The sequence below is a fragment of the Mchenga conophoros genome, linkage group LG23 (genome assembly GCF_057382185.1).
Source record: "Mchenga conophoros isolate Kocher_MC1m ecotype Shallow Benthic linkage group LG23, M_conophoros_male_GT1.1, whole genome shotgun sequence".
Taxonomy (NCBI): Eukaryota; Metazoa; Chordata; class Actinopteri; order Cichliformes; family Cichlidae; genus Mchenga; species Mchenga conophoros.
This window is the reverse complement of record NC_140547.1, coordinates 53268808-53286348: the sequence shown is the minus strand read 5'-3', so window position 1 is coordinate 53286348 and position 17541 is coordinate 53268808. Positions and strand designations below refer to the sequence as shown.

General features: G+C 40.8%; 1 protein-coding gene across 1 annotated transcript in view; it reads right to left on the bottom strand.

The window, feature by feature from the left end:
• Positions 1-17309, bottom strand: part of pudp (pseudouridine 5'-phosphatase) — a 37658-nt gene extending 20349 nt beyond the window's left edge. Inside the window, exons 1-3 of the mRNA XM_085265812.1 lie at positions 17169-17309; positions 16470-16688; positions 12514-12743 (exon numbers count right to left, since the gene is read on the bottom strand). Coding sequence (XP_085121938.1) covers positions 12514-12743; positions 16470-16688; positions 17169-17232 — 513 coding nt within the window. The 5' untranslated portion in view covers positions 17233-17309. The remainder of the gene's footprint in view (positions 1-12513; positions 12744-16469; positions 16689-17168) is intronic.
• Positions 17310-17541: the final 232 nt, after the last annotated feature.

Sequence of the window (17541 nt, the reverse complement as noted above, 5' to 3'; positions counted from 1 at the left end):
TATGCAGTCTGACCACATTATTAAAATACAGGAAGCTGCTTGATAATCCTAATACAGTGCAGTGGGTATGGACATAACCCAAAAGACACACAGCAAGAGATCACAAGTAAACAAAGCGGCTTGAGGCGACTGTTGTTGATGCTGTACAAATAAATTAAACAACTTGAAATAGCAGAATGTTTTCCCCTCACAAACAAAACCTAAGGGTTCATTCATAGATCACTTCCAAACAACAGGAATATCCATACCTCATGATGGAAAAACTCCTCTTAACCTGACATGTATAACATGAGGTTATACACACACAATACGGTAACATTATGTTGAAGCACAGTACGTATCACTCCGAGAGGCTCCGCCTACGACAGCCGTAATGCTCCGACAATCCATCAAGCGGTGCGGCTTCGTAGTTTAGCAAAGTCGTACTGAAACATTTGACACAACCAGAGTTCATACATGAGGCACACGGGATTATAAGGGGCTCTGTCGACTTTCAGAAAAATCAAAGGATGATTTTAAGTGTGCCGTATTTTCCAAACAACACGGTAATAACGACGGCCCGCTAGCATGCGCTGCCAAAAATGTTGTTGTGTATCTGACGGACGAAAGCTAAACCAGTTCCACACCAGTGAAGCTGCAGCATTTTTACGAACCAGTTCAGGTTCATCGTTTCATTCAACGATCCACTTTCATCCTTCTCATTCTGCGTCGCCGCCATGCTTTTTCTGCCATGTGCGTATGAAAACAAAGGCACTGCGCACGCGCGTTTTACCCATATTCTATTTTACCCATAACGTTGCCCAACATTATACCGGTGTCGCGGGCTCCTTCTCCTAAACTTCCTCCGAACAAATACAGGCGTAGTCGGAAAGCATTCAGTGTGGATAATTTATTTATTTTGCCGGCCTCCCAGGTGCACAAAAAGTTATTTACAAAGAAATAGAACTGACTTAAGTCAGCACAAACAAATATCTATATACAAAACACAGTCTGCATGTTACCCTCTCTGTAACAGCTCACTGGAAAGAAAGCAAAAAAGCCACAGGTGGGCCCTGACCGCCTTCTCTTATACCCCATAGCCCCTCCCACTAGGCGTAATAGTCATCTCTTTATTATTATCAAACCGTCTTTCCCCCTCAGCTTATTTCCTGCTGTAGTCCTACAATACATATATGTATATACAGACATTTATGGCCACTTCCCGGCAGCCTACAGTGTTTCACAATAACACCAAACAAACCAAAAGAATAATGCAGTTCACGTGACTCTTCAAGCGCGCGCGAACCCACTATTTAAACCCCGGAACCCCATACCATCGGCTTGCATAACCCCCGTATAATTCGGCGATCATAGCGAGTCTCCGCGACCGGCTTTATGGAAGGTAAGTGGGAAAATACGTTGGCCACCTTCTGCGCTGCTCAAACTATACCTCTCACCCCTTTTTGTTTATCTGCCCGGTCGCCGAAAAGCCGCGCAGCCCCGGTAATTGTAAAAACTAATGGTGGTGGTGCGTGTATGCGCCCAGATCAGCTGTCGGCGGCTCGGGACGGGGTGACTCTGTCACAACCGGCATTACTGTATTGATATGGCCCAGCCCTAATGTTCATACTTCATACTTCATTTACATTTTGCATTTTTCAACTAAGGTAATGCATGCAGCGACGTAAACCAGCTACCTAAACTGTTGAGCCATGTGTTCTATTAACTTTAACTAGTAATTACTTTATGAATTTCTTCACAAATAAAATGTTACCAATTTGAAAAAACATATTGACAGCTTTCCAATTGGAATATGATTAAGAACAGCAGTTTTAATTGCTCTCCTCTCTTTATAGCCCAGAAACAGCATTAGTGAAGGTCACCCATGACGTTCTCATGGCCTTTAACAGTGAAGTCATCCCTATGCTTGCCCTCAGTGCAACAGCAGTCAATACTGTTGGCCACAATATTTTACTACAGAGATTCAAACATGCCATGGGAATAACAGGAATCGTGCTGCAGTGCTTTGAAGTGTATATGTTTAATAGACTCCAGTTTGTATATCTAAATGGGAATGCCTCTCACGCAAAAGTTAGTTATGGAGTTGCACTGGGTTCTGTGTTACGAGCAGTACTCGTGCTTGCTTTAGGCAATATGATTAGAAAACAAATTTCATTGCTATGTAGCTTCATTTATCCACGAGGCCAGATGTTACGAATCAATTTAAACTGTAAATTAAGAAGATAAAGCATCAGAGAAAAAATCCACTTGACCCATGGCAACAAGGGGAGAACAAAAACTAGGAAGAATTTCTATTAAAATGCAGATCGTTACGATCATGGATTTGCATTCCTGTGTGAAGAGATCATGGCTGACAAGGTAAAATACAACTTAAAAACAAGGTCAGACAATATTTCAAATAAAAATATGAAATTATTATTTCACTGTTTTTCTGTTTGCCATTCAAAACTATTTCTTTTGATGTTTCACGCAGTAGTCATCATATATTTGTGCTGTAACAGTTTGCAGCTGTGTGTCTGAATGCTCTTCACTAACAAGTGGTATGAAAACCTTTGAATCCAAGTGTGCGTTCCTGCACGTGTCAGCGGTTAATGCCTTTCCCTGACCACTGTAACTGCAGGGAGCTCAGTGACTACAGACGCTGGCTTCATAAGCTAAGGATGTCTCAGCTGTCAAACTTTCATAGGTTGAGTTTTATATTCAAAATCAATGTTTTAGAGAAACCATTTCGTTAAACTCGTTAAATGAACTGCTGATGTTTTCTGAACAGATGCCTGTTTTAAAGCATTTGAACCTTTTTTGTTTTTGTAGGCTGCTAGTTTATACTTTATTGTAGAGAGAGAAGATGTCATGGCCTTTTTGACTTAACAGAAAAGTATGGATGTGTAGAAGCAGTACTACAGTTTTATTGCAATCCTTCTGAAAGAGTAGGATTATGGGCATGACTGGGCATTAAAGTACCAGTTTAACAGGTTCTCTGTGAAACTGGTGTGCAAAAAAAGACACATTAATTAAGACAATTTTGAAAGCAGAGGACTTACTACTGTGCTGAATTTAAAGAGATTGCAAATGGGAAAGAAACGTCTTTGGACAGTCCACAGATTAAATCAAGAAACCATCACTAAGCAAACATGGGTGCCTGAAAATGTCAAAGCCACCCTTCCAGGGCAGGCTGGTGTATCCAGGTGTAGTTAAGCAAATCATGTATTATAATAGATAAGAGAAATGCAAAGGGCTGCGGCGTGGGCTCGGCCGTCACAGCACTTTACGCCATGAACTGACATAATATTTGTATTTTATTCCAAAAACTTACAATTTGATTATAGCAAGTAGAAAAAAACCATCTAAGCATGAGCACTGAAGTTTACTATGGACAGTGAAGGCATCACTATAACATCACACCTTCTCTATCAAAACACACTCATCTGTTTTATAAGTGAACCTGATCATGGGGCCAAGTCAAATTCAAACAAGAGACAAATAAATTACGTGATGAATGAACAGCTGGAAATCCACATCTTTCGCTCCTCACTGTGGATCACAGCGCTGATCCTTTATGTGAATCCCTGCAAAGCCCTGATGGTTTCTGAGGAGTGAAAGCCAATAAAAGTATGGAGGTGAGACTCCAATCATAGTTGCTGTGTTGTTGCAGCATCATTATCTACACATCCAAAGCTCCTCTGGCCAAAAGGGAATTCACCAAAGAACCGTACCTGACTCTCTTTTCTCAGACCAAGCCTTCCTAAAATCACACTGCACTGTTTGGTATCACAATAGCCAGGAAAATGTATGTTGTTTGGAAATTATTACAATGTACTTTAATGCAGTTGTACTTGTTATGTTTTATTACTTTTTATTTTCAGTTTGGGATTTATAAAGGGATTCAAACACAACACACGACGTTGATGAAAAGGAAAAGCCTCTATTCAATGGCCCGTCCAGATCAGCGTTGGTTAGAAGTAACAATTCACCCCAGTTCCAAACAATCTGGTCTCCAATGGGAAATGTAAATGAAACCATAATGCAATGATTTACAAATCTCATAGTCCCATATTTCTTTTGCAATAGAAAAAAAACGAGTATTTAATATTTAGACATTTTAATGTTTTATGATAAATATTAGCTCATTTTGAATTTGATGGCAACAATATGTCTCAAAAACTTTGAGGGGGGAAGGAAATGTTGTAAAAGGGAGTGGTAAAAGAAAGAAACAGCTGGGTTATAATATCACAAATGTCAACTAACATAATCATCCTGCTGCAACCAGGTTTCTGTAAGGCAGAGTAAATCAATTTGTTGATCAATTATTAAGTCATGTACTAACAGAGACTTGGAGGAGAGAGACCTAATATTTAATAATCCACATTTCACTGTTTTACTCTTTGGTTCAGATGTGGATACTGTATTGTTCTTTCTTTGTGATTGTTTATGTTTAAGTTGTTTGTTGCTGGTTTTTAGTTTGTTTTTTGTCTGTTTGGAAGCTGACACAGTCTCTATGGAGATGGGTTTTTGGGGGGGTAGCAGGAGGAGAGAAGCTGCAGAGAAGCGTGTAAGACTGCAACTCTGCTTCCTGGTCCCAACTCTGGATAGTCATATTTTGGGGGGTTTAATAAATTTGTCCATATTTCTAGAAATGAGAGCTGCTCCATCCAAAGTGGGATGGATGCCGTCTCTCCTAACAAGACCAGGTTTCCTCCAGAAGGTTTGCCAATTATCTATGAAGCCCACATCGTTTCTGGGACACCACTCAGACAGCCAGCAATTTAAGCAGAACATGCGGCTAAACATGTCACTCCTGGTCTGATTGGGGAGGGGACCAGAGAAAACTACAGAGTCCCACATTGTTTTAGCAAAGTTGCACACCGATTCAATATTGATTTTAGTGACCTCCGATTGGCGTAACCGGGTGTCATTACTGCCGACGTGAATTATGATCTTACTGAATTTACGTTTACCCTTAGCCAGCAGTTTTAAATTTCCTTCAATGTCGCCTGCTCTGGCCCCTGGAAGACAGTTGACTATGGTTGCCGGTGTCTCTAGCTTCACATGTCTGAGAACAGAATCACCAATTACCAGAGTTTGACCCCCGGCGGGTGTGTCGCCGAGTGTAGTCTTCATTTAGCCCAGAATGGCTAAATGAAGCAATCCCATCCAACTAGCAGCCAATAGCCTGTCTCAGCACAACACGAAAGCTCGCGTCAGCCTGACTTCAAGAACCTCAAGGGCGAACCCATCCAAGCTTTTTAGTAGATACACCCAGGGTATCAATTTGAGCTTCCTATGTCACCTCGTTCTTCAGTTACCACATTCACAAACTTAGGTGTCCACGCCACCCGCCCGTTAGCCCAACGTTGTCACCACAGTACTCCATCAGCTTGACCAACCAGGGAAAAACCGTGCTGGGAAAAAGCATCTGACTGATTTTGTTTTTGCTTTCAGCACATTTTCCAAGCGTATCAATCAAAATTGTAATATTCTGTTTTGTTTTGAATTTTAAAGACAATCTGAGTAAATACAAAATGCTGTTTAATTGATCAAGAGGAAAATCTAACCTGCGTAGTGCAATGTGCAAAAGCATTCTCCCTGTTTATTTTATTTATTTATTTTTAATGTTCTGTGATGTTTACCTGTTGCTAAACAGACAGGAACTCATACAAGCAGCATTCTACTCAATCTAAGAACTCTACCCACGTTCATTCACCCAATCACACATTCATACAGTGCTTTTATCTAACATTCTTACATATACTCACACTCTGTTGATCATATCATGAATAAATAAATCAGAATATTGTTTTTACATGTCATATTTCACACTGGGAGATGAATTAAAGTAAAGGATGAAAGACGGCTGCAGTGAGAAACACACAGACTGAATTACAAGTGAGTTCTCGGAGCATCAGTTGTGTTACCTGTCACCCACTGACAGGTAACACAACTGTGGAACACATGGGATGTCGTACTGAGCAAGAATGTGCCATTTGGCTAATATAGTATGTGCTGCCTTCATTCCTCTGCAATCACACTTCATCCTGTCTGCCTAATATTTTAAATCAGGGGTGTGCAGCTCCAGTCCTGCAGCTTTTAGACGCATCCCTACTCCAACACAGCTGAATCCGATGGTTGGATTCCCTCCTCAGCAGCCATCACGTTTGGCCTGATAACAAACCATTCATTAGATTCAGGTGTGTCGGAACAAGGATGCATCTACACTGTACACGGTTTTTGCTTTTCTATGTTTTCAGAAATAATCTTTGTAGTAAAAATGAAAAGTGAACACAAAAGCTGATAAAGTGGCCTCAGAATGTCAGAAAGTCAGTAGTTTATTTAGTCGCTTATTCGTCACTGATTGTTCTTTTAAAGATTTTTACACCAGGGATGAGACAATACTGCTAAGGACTGACACTAAAAGACAAAACATGCATGTATGATGTACAGATGGCTGACAAAGGAACGACCAACATGTTGGAGCCCTACAGTGATGGCTCTGTTACGCTGCGTGGTTCTTTTCGCTGGTGTAGTTTGCAGCAACCTGTCTCCTTAAAGAAAGGATATCGTCAAATCAACAGAAGTTTTATTTCTGAGCGATAACCTGTAAATAAACATTTCTACCTGGGAACCTGAACACTGATCCAAAGATCTAATGTTACCTCAGGGAAATCTGTCCATCTTCAGTTTAACTGAAGGGTGAAGAAAAGCATCATAATCAAGCTTGGATAAGTAGTGGGTCCAAGTCCATGACACTTCAGTTCAATGTAATTACATTTTTTTATAGACCACCAAATCTTTCGCTTCAAGGCATGTGCAGAGAAGACAGCCCTTATTTATTCTTTTAACAGGTTTTCTTGGAGCTGTGTTCAGGCTTCACTATTGCTCTACAGCAGGATGAAAACACGATCGGAGCATTTCTCCAGGAAAAGTGTTCAACTACAGGGTAACAAAGACCTTCTTTATCCTTGTGAGACGGTGCAGATCAGTTGTTGTTCTCTTCACCCTGATGGCGTTTCGCTTCAATCTCACCGATACAAAAATCCACCTGACCAGCGCAACCAGAATCTACAACCCCAAAAACAGGAGGCTGGATGACACGCACACTGTTGAATCAACAGTAAAATCTACAATGCTTTGGGACTGCACGCTCTGACTGCAGAAACAATGAGCACTTAGCAATTTAAAAATGACCTTGCTACTGAAGCACATTTTCATGCCACCCTTCTACAGAGAACGATGTGCTGGTATAACGGGTGAACGCTAAGCTTTGCCAAAGTAGTAATGAACCAACTGTCCAGATAAAAAAGTTTATGTCTTAACTGAACCCGGTCTGATTATCTGGATGACAAAGCCTCCCCTGAACGATTAATAATTTTCTATCTGTGTGAGCTAAACTAGCTCACGTTCACGTTTCATCAGCTTGCGGCTGCCGAGCACACCTTTGGTAACATCTCCTGTTTCATCAGCCGTGTTACTTCACAGCTGTGAAAAATGTTTCTGTTTCCATCGAAAACAGAGCGCAGCTTTTTCTTTTACTTTGGTGACCTCAGACACGACACCACATTACTCAGCTGTGAGCTACAGTGTTCACCGTTTCTCTGCCTCCGGTGTTGGGAATATCCCATTAAACTCCACTGTAGGACATGTTTTAAAAATCATTCTGAACAGGACTACAGCTTTTTTACTCCCATATTGAAACAGTGAGAACAGTTACCCACCACGTTACTGACTAAACATTATATGCCTATAACTCTATATGAGGAACTAGACCGTTGTCCTTTATCTAGCATGTGTCTCAGAGGATTGGAAACACATACAACAGCTGATAAACCAAATGTCTATATTACCAAGTCCGTATCTGTCCACGTGTTTGATAGAGATCTTGCTTTTTGTCCGATTTTCCCATTTTACAGCGCCCTAAAAGGAACGTGCTTTTTCCATCAGAGCTGAGAGGAGGGCAGAAAGAGCTGATAATTGGATGTGTGCTATTACCATACCGCTGCTTCTTGTGTTTACCTCCTACTCTCTCCCTCTGTCTCATGTCTCTGCCGCTAACCCCTCCTCCTCTCCTCTGTCACGGAGTGGGAGCCAGGGAGTGACGCATCATCATTCGTTATTCCACTGAACACTCTGTCGATTCCCCTCTGAGCCGCAGTTTCATATCTCATCAAGAAAAATGCCAGCTCTAACAGTGGCTGGCTCCAGATTAAAAAAATCAGGTGCACCATGCCACAGGCAGGCCTATTTGCAGCAAAATGCTTTAAAGGGAGAAGAGTTAGCGATGCATCTATTGGAAGCCACAAATTTCCCTTTAAAATTAGACCGTAAATCCCATTATTGCTACCTTTCTGAAAGGTTTCTGTTTTGTCTACACTGTAGTTTTCATATTATCCACAACCTAATTATAAATGTAGGGTGTGTTGTTAAAATGGCTGCGACGTTTTATTAAAGCTAAGAGTTATACCTTCATGGATGATGCACCTGCAGAACGTGAACATCTGATGTGTGACGTGGAAAACTAGTTTACAACCTCCGTTTACACACAAGTGCTAATAAATAAGTGTCTTACTTCAGCACGTGAATAGCCAATTAGACTGGCAAACTACACATTTCCTAAATAAATATTGTATAATTTATGGAATAAGCACATTTCATTAATTTACTGCATCATTTCTTCTTCTGCAGCAACTTCTGGAAACTGTTTACTCCTTGCAGTGGGAATGTGTGAGGCTCCTATTGGAATAAAGCAAAGACAAAAGCAATGCAACTAGATATCACTGTTCAGTGAAAACTGGGTCATGAGGAGAAATGCTGATTAAATAAAAGCAGGAAACGATATGATTTGCAGAGTGAAACAACACAAACACTGTTAACACTTATGCCGGGCACAGCTGCGGGTTTGAAATTCTGTCTGACAACATAAGATAAAAACTTTTGATGAAGGCAATAAAGCTGCCACATTAATCCAAAGTAATTCTGTTTTATTTTTAATATAAATCATGTCAGAAACGGTGACGTCAAGTAATAAACTGTAACACAAAAGTGATTGCATCAAAATACATTTCAAAACCAAATCAGGCAACAGCAGCCAATGTGCAGCCACGTCTGGATCGCACATGTAATCGGCTACATGTGTCCGAATGAGAGTCGTGTGCCTTTGAGATGATTCGGGGCTTTAATGCCCTCCATCCTGGAGGCGTCTACACGGTGACCATAGTGCTCTGGTACAATCACTCAAAGGAGCGTGGCACGCTCATTTTACATGTTGCCTATTCCATCCCCATCAGCTATTTTTAGAACTGGTTGAATAACAATGTCACTGACTCACTGCTAGAAGTTTGTTATTTACTCTCCACTTTCCTCCTACCTGCTGCCAACGTTGCTGCAAACGTAACACAAACTAAATGCTCACAGCAAAGCTCTTGTTGACGTTCATTATCAATACACTATTCATCTCTTCTACACAAATCAACAACGCGAACATGATAAAAACACTGCATGTAATTTTGACCCCATTTACTCTCAAACTGACACAGACTGACACTCATTGCTGGCTTATTGCAACTGACTGCAAACAGTTGCAGACCTGGTTCATTCTTCAAAGCAGGGAGCAACAACATCACAAGCTGATTGCACACCACAGTTGTAAAATCTTCATATATATAAACTACAGGACATGTATGCACACAGTTCAGGTTTTCATAGTAGAATATGTAGCTGAAGTGAGTGGTTACAAGTGGCTACAGGTTACAGTAGCCAACCAACAAATGCATAAAGTGCACCCACATTTCACTTCATAGAATGAAAATGTTTGTTTTGTTGTTGCTTTCGTTTCATTTTCACTTTTCATGTTTCCAAGCCAACGGTGTCATTTATTGGTCATTTCTATAAAGCCAGGAAAATCATTCAAATGGAGAATTATTTGCATTAGTGTTGAATGTGATGAGTAATGCGTGTGGGCATCTGTTAATAAGAAATATTTCACATAAAAGATTCTTTCCACATTAAAATGCAGTAACCTCTTCAGGCTTTATGTTCCAAGGATATGTTGCCAGTTCAACGTTTGTTCCTGGCTGTCCTGACCAAAAGTGAAGACAGTAAATGTGCTAGTTGAAGGCAGGGCTTAGAAAAGGGCAACATCCTTGGTCTGATTCACGACAGTCAAAGCAAAAATCTGAATAAAATCCATTCACAAGCAAAGGACAACTCCGTTTAGACTCAGCTTTAAAGTGTAGCAGCAGAATTACCACTGAGTATCCTCGCGTACAGCATGGGAGCGATTTTAGAAGAAACAAGTGAAGAACAGCATCGTGCAGATGCTGACAAAGGGTAGTAATTTCAACATGATAAATGAAAACTTGTGACAGAAATCTAGATGCTATTACACAGCCTCCCCAACCAGGAAATTCAACCCAGCAAAAAAGACAAGACTCCTGTTTCCACAGGGAAAAACTGAAGTAAACTAAAAGTTGGAAGAGCATTTCCTCAGTGCTGAAAGCTCCAGGGTTCAAAGGTGACATTCAGCTCGCATTACTTCCACCAGTGTTCCCTCCAGTCAGCAGTTACAGAGTCCAGTATTCTGGGTAAGTCTTTGTAATAGGGTTTTTGTTCCATATGGACTCCGTGTGTAAAGGCCTGGCATGTTCCTGCATCTCTGAAAGTGTTGGAGTGATTGTTTTGGCTCCTGGTACTCCAACACCTCTTCTATTTTACAGAGGTGACTGTGTCTCTGGGACCAGTCAAAGCAGTAGGAACAGTCTCTGTCTATTTGTCCAAAACCAGTGCTAATCAGAGAGGAGACACAGAACCATCTGATTGGTCGAGTTAGCTAATACAAACAGCAAAAGCCTTCATGTAACCTCGAGGTTATCTGCTACTCCAGCAGTGTCTGTAAGTCAATGCACGCTTCAGCTGAGCACATATTCTGTGATCATTATCATGCGCCTTTCTGAGAAGGATTAAAAATGCTGCTTAGGTTTACTCTCCAAGATAAATTTTTATGAATATGTACGTAATATTGTACCTACATGAAATGAAGGGTTCATGGCTACAATGAACATCCCTGAACACATATTGAATCGGTGTAATAATCAGCAGCAGATTTAACGTGTGGTCTAGAGTGAGAGTGTTATCATAAAGTAGGTCAGCTCTCACTGTTATTTGGTTCTTTTAGGGAGATATTTGGCAGCTATTTTTGACTGACTCAACGCTGCAAATGGCTTCCAGAGTGGCTGAAAATATATCTTAAACAGCCCATGAACCCTGAAAGCTTCCCACTTTTGATCAAAGTGCTGCAGAAGATGTGTGTGCCTGTCAGTGCAGAGAGCGGCTGACATTAGGTCCTGTCTGCATTACTGCAAATGGAACACATTAGCTGCAAATAAAAAGGCTGACACACTGGCAGTTAAATACAACTAGATAAAAGACTCACATTGTGTGACTTACTGTTGACTGCAGTTCTACTGCAGTACTGAAGATGCATCTTTCATCTCTGGGATCATATTTTCTACATATGACTTTCATCCAGTGTGTGGAATCAGCTCAGCGTTAGTGGACTGTGCTGAGCACACACGTCCTGTGCCAACGTCTCCTCAGTAGCACCATTCATTTTTAGCATTTTTCAACTCAATTGAATTTAACTGTATTTACACGGCACCGAATCACAACAGCAGTGTCCTCACACAAAGGTGTTGCAGGAAGGAGGCTTGAAAATATCAGTTCTCCCTGTTTCAGCATTTGATGTGATCCTTTGTAAATTCTTTTTGCAAAGCAGCCCAACAGTGGTTTCTGTTGATAACCACTGTTTATTCATTTATTTATTTAGTTTGTCTCTCAGTTTGAATTTGAGAACTTGCAGTACAGGAAATCCTCTGATGTGACGACGTTTCAGTGGATTGTTCTCGCTCGTTACCGTGTTCTACATCCTGAAATAACTCTTTATGAGACACAAAGATATTTGTGCCAGAAACATCTTTAAAGATCATTAAAGAGAAGAATAGCGAGTTAGTGAGTATCAGTGCCTGTCTGTGTGTTTTCAGTGTATTAGCAGCACTGCGGACACACACACACACAGACACACACACACACACACACACACACACACACACACACACACACACACACACACTATATAAACGCACTGGATCAAACATTTCGAGGCAAAGCAGACAAGAATGTTTTTCTAACTGTAAAGATTTTGTTCCACCTGCTGATAATAAATATCGTTCACCTGCACACAAAAATCATCTCATTAATAGAAAATCATGTTGCTATTATCTATTACATGAAAATCTAAGACAACTAAAAATTATAATAAGAGGACAAAAAAAACTATTTTTTGAAACATTGTTTTAATATTAATTATTTTAAATAATATTTCACTATCTAATTATAAACGTAAAGAACTTTTGGTTCCTATTTTTGAAGAGTTTTGTGAAAAAACAAAAACAAATGTTACAAAATAGATTTTTGTTACTTTGATCTCGAATGCTGCGAATGACGAACAGACGGTGCACTCCTCACCTTCTCCGGAGGAGCTGGGGGATTGAACCGGCCGGCACACACCAGGAAGGAGTCCGGCTGAGGTTTGCCATTCTTCACATCTGGATCGTCACCCAGGACAATGTGATCAAAGACAGCGAAGAACTCTTTGTGTTGACTCGTCTTCAATTTGAACGTCACGCCAGCTGAGCTGGTTGCCACTGCAGTGGGGATTTTGTGCTTCTGCAGATGACGCACAAGTTTCTCCACACCTGGTGGTACATGCGTTGCAGAATTAGTCTTAATGTAGGAATAATATACTGGTTCACCAATTTACAGGATAACATTAAAACATTAATTAACAAAGTGTTTTGTTAATTAAGAAATATTCCCAACATGTATTCCCCTGCAGAGCATAACAGTCATTTTTTCTTTTTAAGTTTGAAATTTGGACTTCAGGTTGTGCAGGGGAAGAAATGTGTCTGTTTGATGGTTACTGAGTGGTGATTTAATGCGTTTCACATGGATAATTTTTACCTGTGACCTATAAAAAGTGCTGCCTTCAAGAGCACATGAATTTATTTATACTGTTTTCCAGTTACTGAGAGATGTTTCCTGCCCCCTGATGTCATATACAGGGATGCAACAGGGACAGACGCTGATGTGGAAATATTCAGAGACCTTGTTGGACGAAGCAGTGTGGTGCTGACTGTCACAGTGAGCTTCAAAGGCAGGTGTAACCAGGCCCTCTGCATCCCAACATTAACAGTTATTCTGATTGTTTTTCTATTCCTTCAGAATTTTCCGATTGCTCCTCGTCTCCTGAGGCTCTGGGATGTCGCACTCGAGCTTCAGCTCAAGTGCATCAACTATAATCATAGACGAGGTTCCTAACAAGACACAACGAACTGAGGGTGCACGTGACGCAACATCAGCTAAACAGCTTGTAAGAAAGATGGTTTTTCATGAAGTTCCCAACATTTCACTCAGAAAAGCTTTTAACACCATGTTTTTGTTGCTAGTTGAATCTGTGCTAGGAGGTGGCGGTGAAGGAGTACTACAGGAGTACAACTGGAGTACTACAGGAGTACTACAGGAGTACAACTGGAGTACTACAGGAGTACCAAACAACACATGGCACAAGAAGACAAATAGTTACCATCCTGGTGGCTCACCTGGTTGATAATCGTGTGTGTATGTTTCAGGGTTTTGTTTTCATATTTGTGCCGCTGCACAGCCTTTGCCTACATTTGCCTACATCTCAGACCCAGCTGAAACAACACTGGGAGTGAGAATGACAACAGGTGAAAGCAGAAATCCAGTACTTATGATCAAGTACCTGTAAGGGATACTTTTATACAGACTTTTATATATGTATTTTATATATGTATAAAATACATATATATGTATATATGTATTTCAGAAAGACTGAGGTTCATGTGCAGAAATCCAGACATCTGTGTGCTCTTAAAGGCGTGTAGATCAGAGCCTGACTTTTCTGATGCACGTTATTTTAAAACTCCGCTTTAGTTTTCAGTCAAAACACACACATTACAAATTCAGCTACACTATGATGACTGAGAAACAATCCCCTTGGCTCCAGACGTCTTTATTTTATTGTACGAAACTTGCCCCAAAATTTCATTTGGTTTTGAATAACATTCATCTGGTATCACTTTTCCACACGCGAGATCTGCACAGAGCCGAGGGCTAAGGTATATGGCACACTCTCACAGCTCACTGGAGATCATCTAGGAATGGACCTAATTCCTGGTTTTAATGAGTCGTGCAGTAAACATCATTTCTGTCGTTTGATTGAGAGCAGTGATTCTCAAACAGTAGGATGAGCCTAAGAGGATCATGCATTTCTCCAAGAAACAATTCAAGTCTTTATATTGTTTAAAAAGAAATATTAAAAGTATGTCCGTGTTTGTAATAACGACTGATCTGATATAATGCATGATCAAACTGCTTTTTGAATATCTCACACAACACAGAACAGGACTTAGTTTGGAGAGAGCTGGTAATGGTTTGTGTCATGTGGGGAACATCCCACTGTGTCTGGTGACATTATTCCTGCAGCAGACGAAAACTGGAATTTGTTGGTGTTGTTACTTCAAATAATGAACGTCGTTTTCTCCCCGTCTCCGACTGCAGGTATGTCAGTAGATTTATAGCATTTGATTGCTGAGCACCAAAACTATTGAAACACTTGTAACCACATAGAAACTTGATACCTAAGCATCCTTGAATGATCCATTACCCGTGTGCTGTTGGCCCTGATTCCACATTAGTCCTTATTTTCAAGAGAGACCTGGCACATGTGGACTGTGTGAGGTCTGAAGTCTTTTAAAAACAGAAACAGATCACGTGCTGAAAAGCATCAGACGGCCAAAGCTTATCACTGGGAAACCTTCACCATCAAACGAAATGAATGCCAGATCAAACGAGCTGTTCTCAGCTAGTCGAGTTAAAGTTGATAGTTTTGATTATAACGCTGCCTCGCTGCAGTCTTGACTCTTTTCTGCCAAATACTTTTGGGAAAAAATCTTTTTTCTTGTGACAAACTGCTCAGAGAAAAGGTTGATGACCATGGTCATTCACTCAGTACAAAGTGAGGAAAGTCGTATGATTCAAAATATTTGAGTTTAAATTTCACAAACCATTTGATATTCAAACAGTGTTCAGGTGAAACTTTGTATTTTATACCTTCGTTTACGGTGTTTTCATTCAGCTGTATTAATGACTGCAGGCAAAAATACACTTTTATTTGGAAATTTATTTGTTTATTGGAATTCTTATTCATTTTAACAGTTTTCAGTGTTGACACTTGGGGGAGTGAAACTAGCAAGAAAGTAGCTCTGAGCGCAGTTATTTGTCTTCTTTTAGTGTTATTTTAACACATTTTTGTGAGTTAAATAACAAACTGGCATTGTGTTAAATATTTAACTATTCTGAACATGTCCGTTTACATCTGGCTCTATAAACCCTGAAAAAGTGTTGAAACCAACTCTGTGAGAGTTAATTCAACACTGAAACAAAAATGCATTAAAGCTCTTGTGTAACATGGGCAGTGTGATAAGAAAACACGGGAGAAGTCATCCACTGGTCAGAGTCTGTTTGGCTGTGATTCAAGCCTCTCGTGCCCAGTAATGGATATCATGTTTAATCCACACAAAGCAGAAAACATGTGATCAAAGTTCTTCTTGTGTCACTGTGGGGTCACATATACAGTTGGCAGAAGATCAAACCTCTAGACCTAAACTGGAGTCCACTCAAACTAAACTACTTACTGACATGTATAAAAAGCTCCAAGATTAGCAGAGTCCCTGCTGTTCATCCACTCATGAACATCTGTCATGTGTTGACCTGCAGCTGGACTAAGCTCTGCCCACTAAAGCGATGTTTCCCTGTTTAACAATGACCGTCAGCAGCACCAGCCTGTAAGAGCAGACAAGGAGCGTCTGTGAAAGGTTTCACTAAGCCTGTGTTTAGTAGCATTAGCAGCACAAATGAAATCCTGTCTGCAATAATTTAATTATGACACGGCTTTCTGGATGAAATCCAGGGAGTTGTTGGTGTATGTGATTATGAACTGCCAGTGTAATGTAACACAAATGGACACGTGATGGATGCGCGTCTGTGTCTGACTTCTAATGTTCATGCAGGTGTTTACAGGTGTCCAGCAGCTATCACACTGGATGAGAGGAGCCTTCGGTCACAACACTTCCACACACTGGTATGATTCACACACAGAACGAGCAGCACTCCTACGTGAAGATCCACAGCCTACACAATACCCAATGAAAGGCAGTTTAAATTACGTGTGTTTTTACTGTTTGCTATTGTCCCGTTTGGACGCTCAGTTTCCTCCTACAGGAGACAATAAAGTAGCCTTAGCTTAGCACAAACAGCTGCATCTTACTGCTGTTTGTCTGCTCAGAGAAAGCTGGAAAACACAGTAACTGATGTCAAATGTCAGGGTAAGTCAGATTTACCTGGCATGAGTTGAGCAGAGGGAAAGATCTTTTCTTGTATTTGTCTGCTTTCAGCAAGCAGCTCCTCAGCTGTCATGGGGAGCTGCAGCCTATCACGGATCATCTGGGCAGCATCCAGAGCCTTCTTCCCCATCACTGACGTCTTCACGTCCCATGTGTACTGCTTTCCAAACCGGTCACATATTTCCTGGAAGGACACGGTGTAAAGTCGCTCGGTGTCTACAATGAGGAAATAAACAGCTTTTACTTAAATGTCACTGAACATTGTGTTCACCACAAACCTACAGGTACACAAACAAACGAGCACATCTGACCTGATGACATTATCAGTGTTTAACATTCATTAAAACCCATTTAAAACAGGCCAAACGCCGGTATCATCTTAGGCAGAATCATTTGCCAGGTATAAGTAACTTAGTTACAGAGTCTGCGTTTAGTGGTAACACAAGTTTACTTACACTCGTGTAAAGACTGGTTTGTTTTATGGTAAACAAGTTGATAGCACAGACTGGTGGTTTAGATTTGTGCCGAATTCAACATCACATATATAAAAACTTTACACGACACATCAGTAATGTTTTTCCACGGGCTGCGGTGGACCGGGTCTTCACCAGACTCGAACACGACTCGAGTGAACGAATGGATTTCAGCACTTAAAACACAACATCACCAGAAGAAGATAAAAATGCGTTTCAGGACCTAATAACAATCCATCCATGTCAAAAATGACACGGTCCACAGGTTTGTAGCTGCCGTGGGACATGTTTCACTTGTGACTGTAGTTCCGCGTGGCCGGAGCAGGACAACCAAAACTCAGCCAGATGTTCGCGTCACGAAACAAATAGCGGCCAAACGCGCGTTTCCACCAACGTCCCCTCACAGACAGCTGCCACACGGTTCCTTATTGTAAACATCTGGTTATAAATAACAAGCCTTTCTGCATTGCTCTCTAAATAAAATATTCGGTCTTCTCATGAATACTTTTTCGATGACCCAGAGCAATGGATTGTGGGAAATGAAGTCCACACGAACCTTTTACAGCAGGGATGTAAAATTGATGCCAAAATTGGGA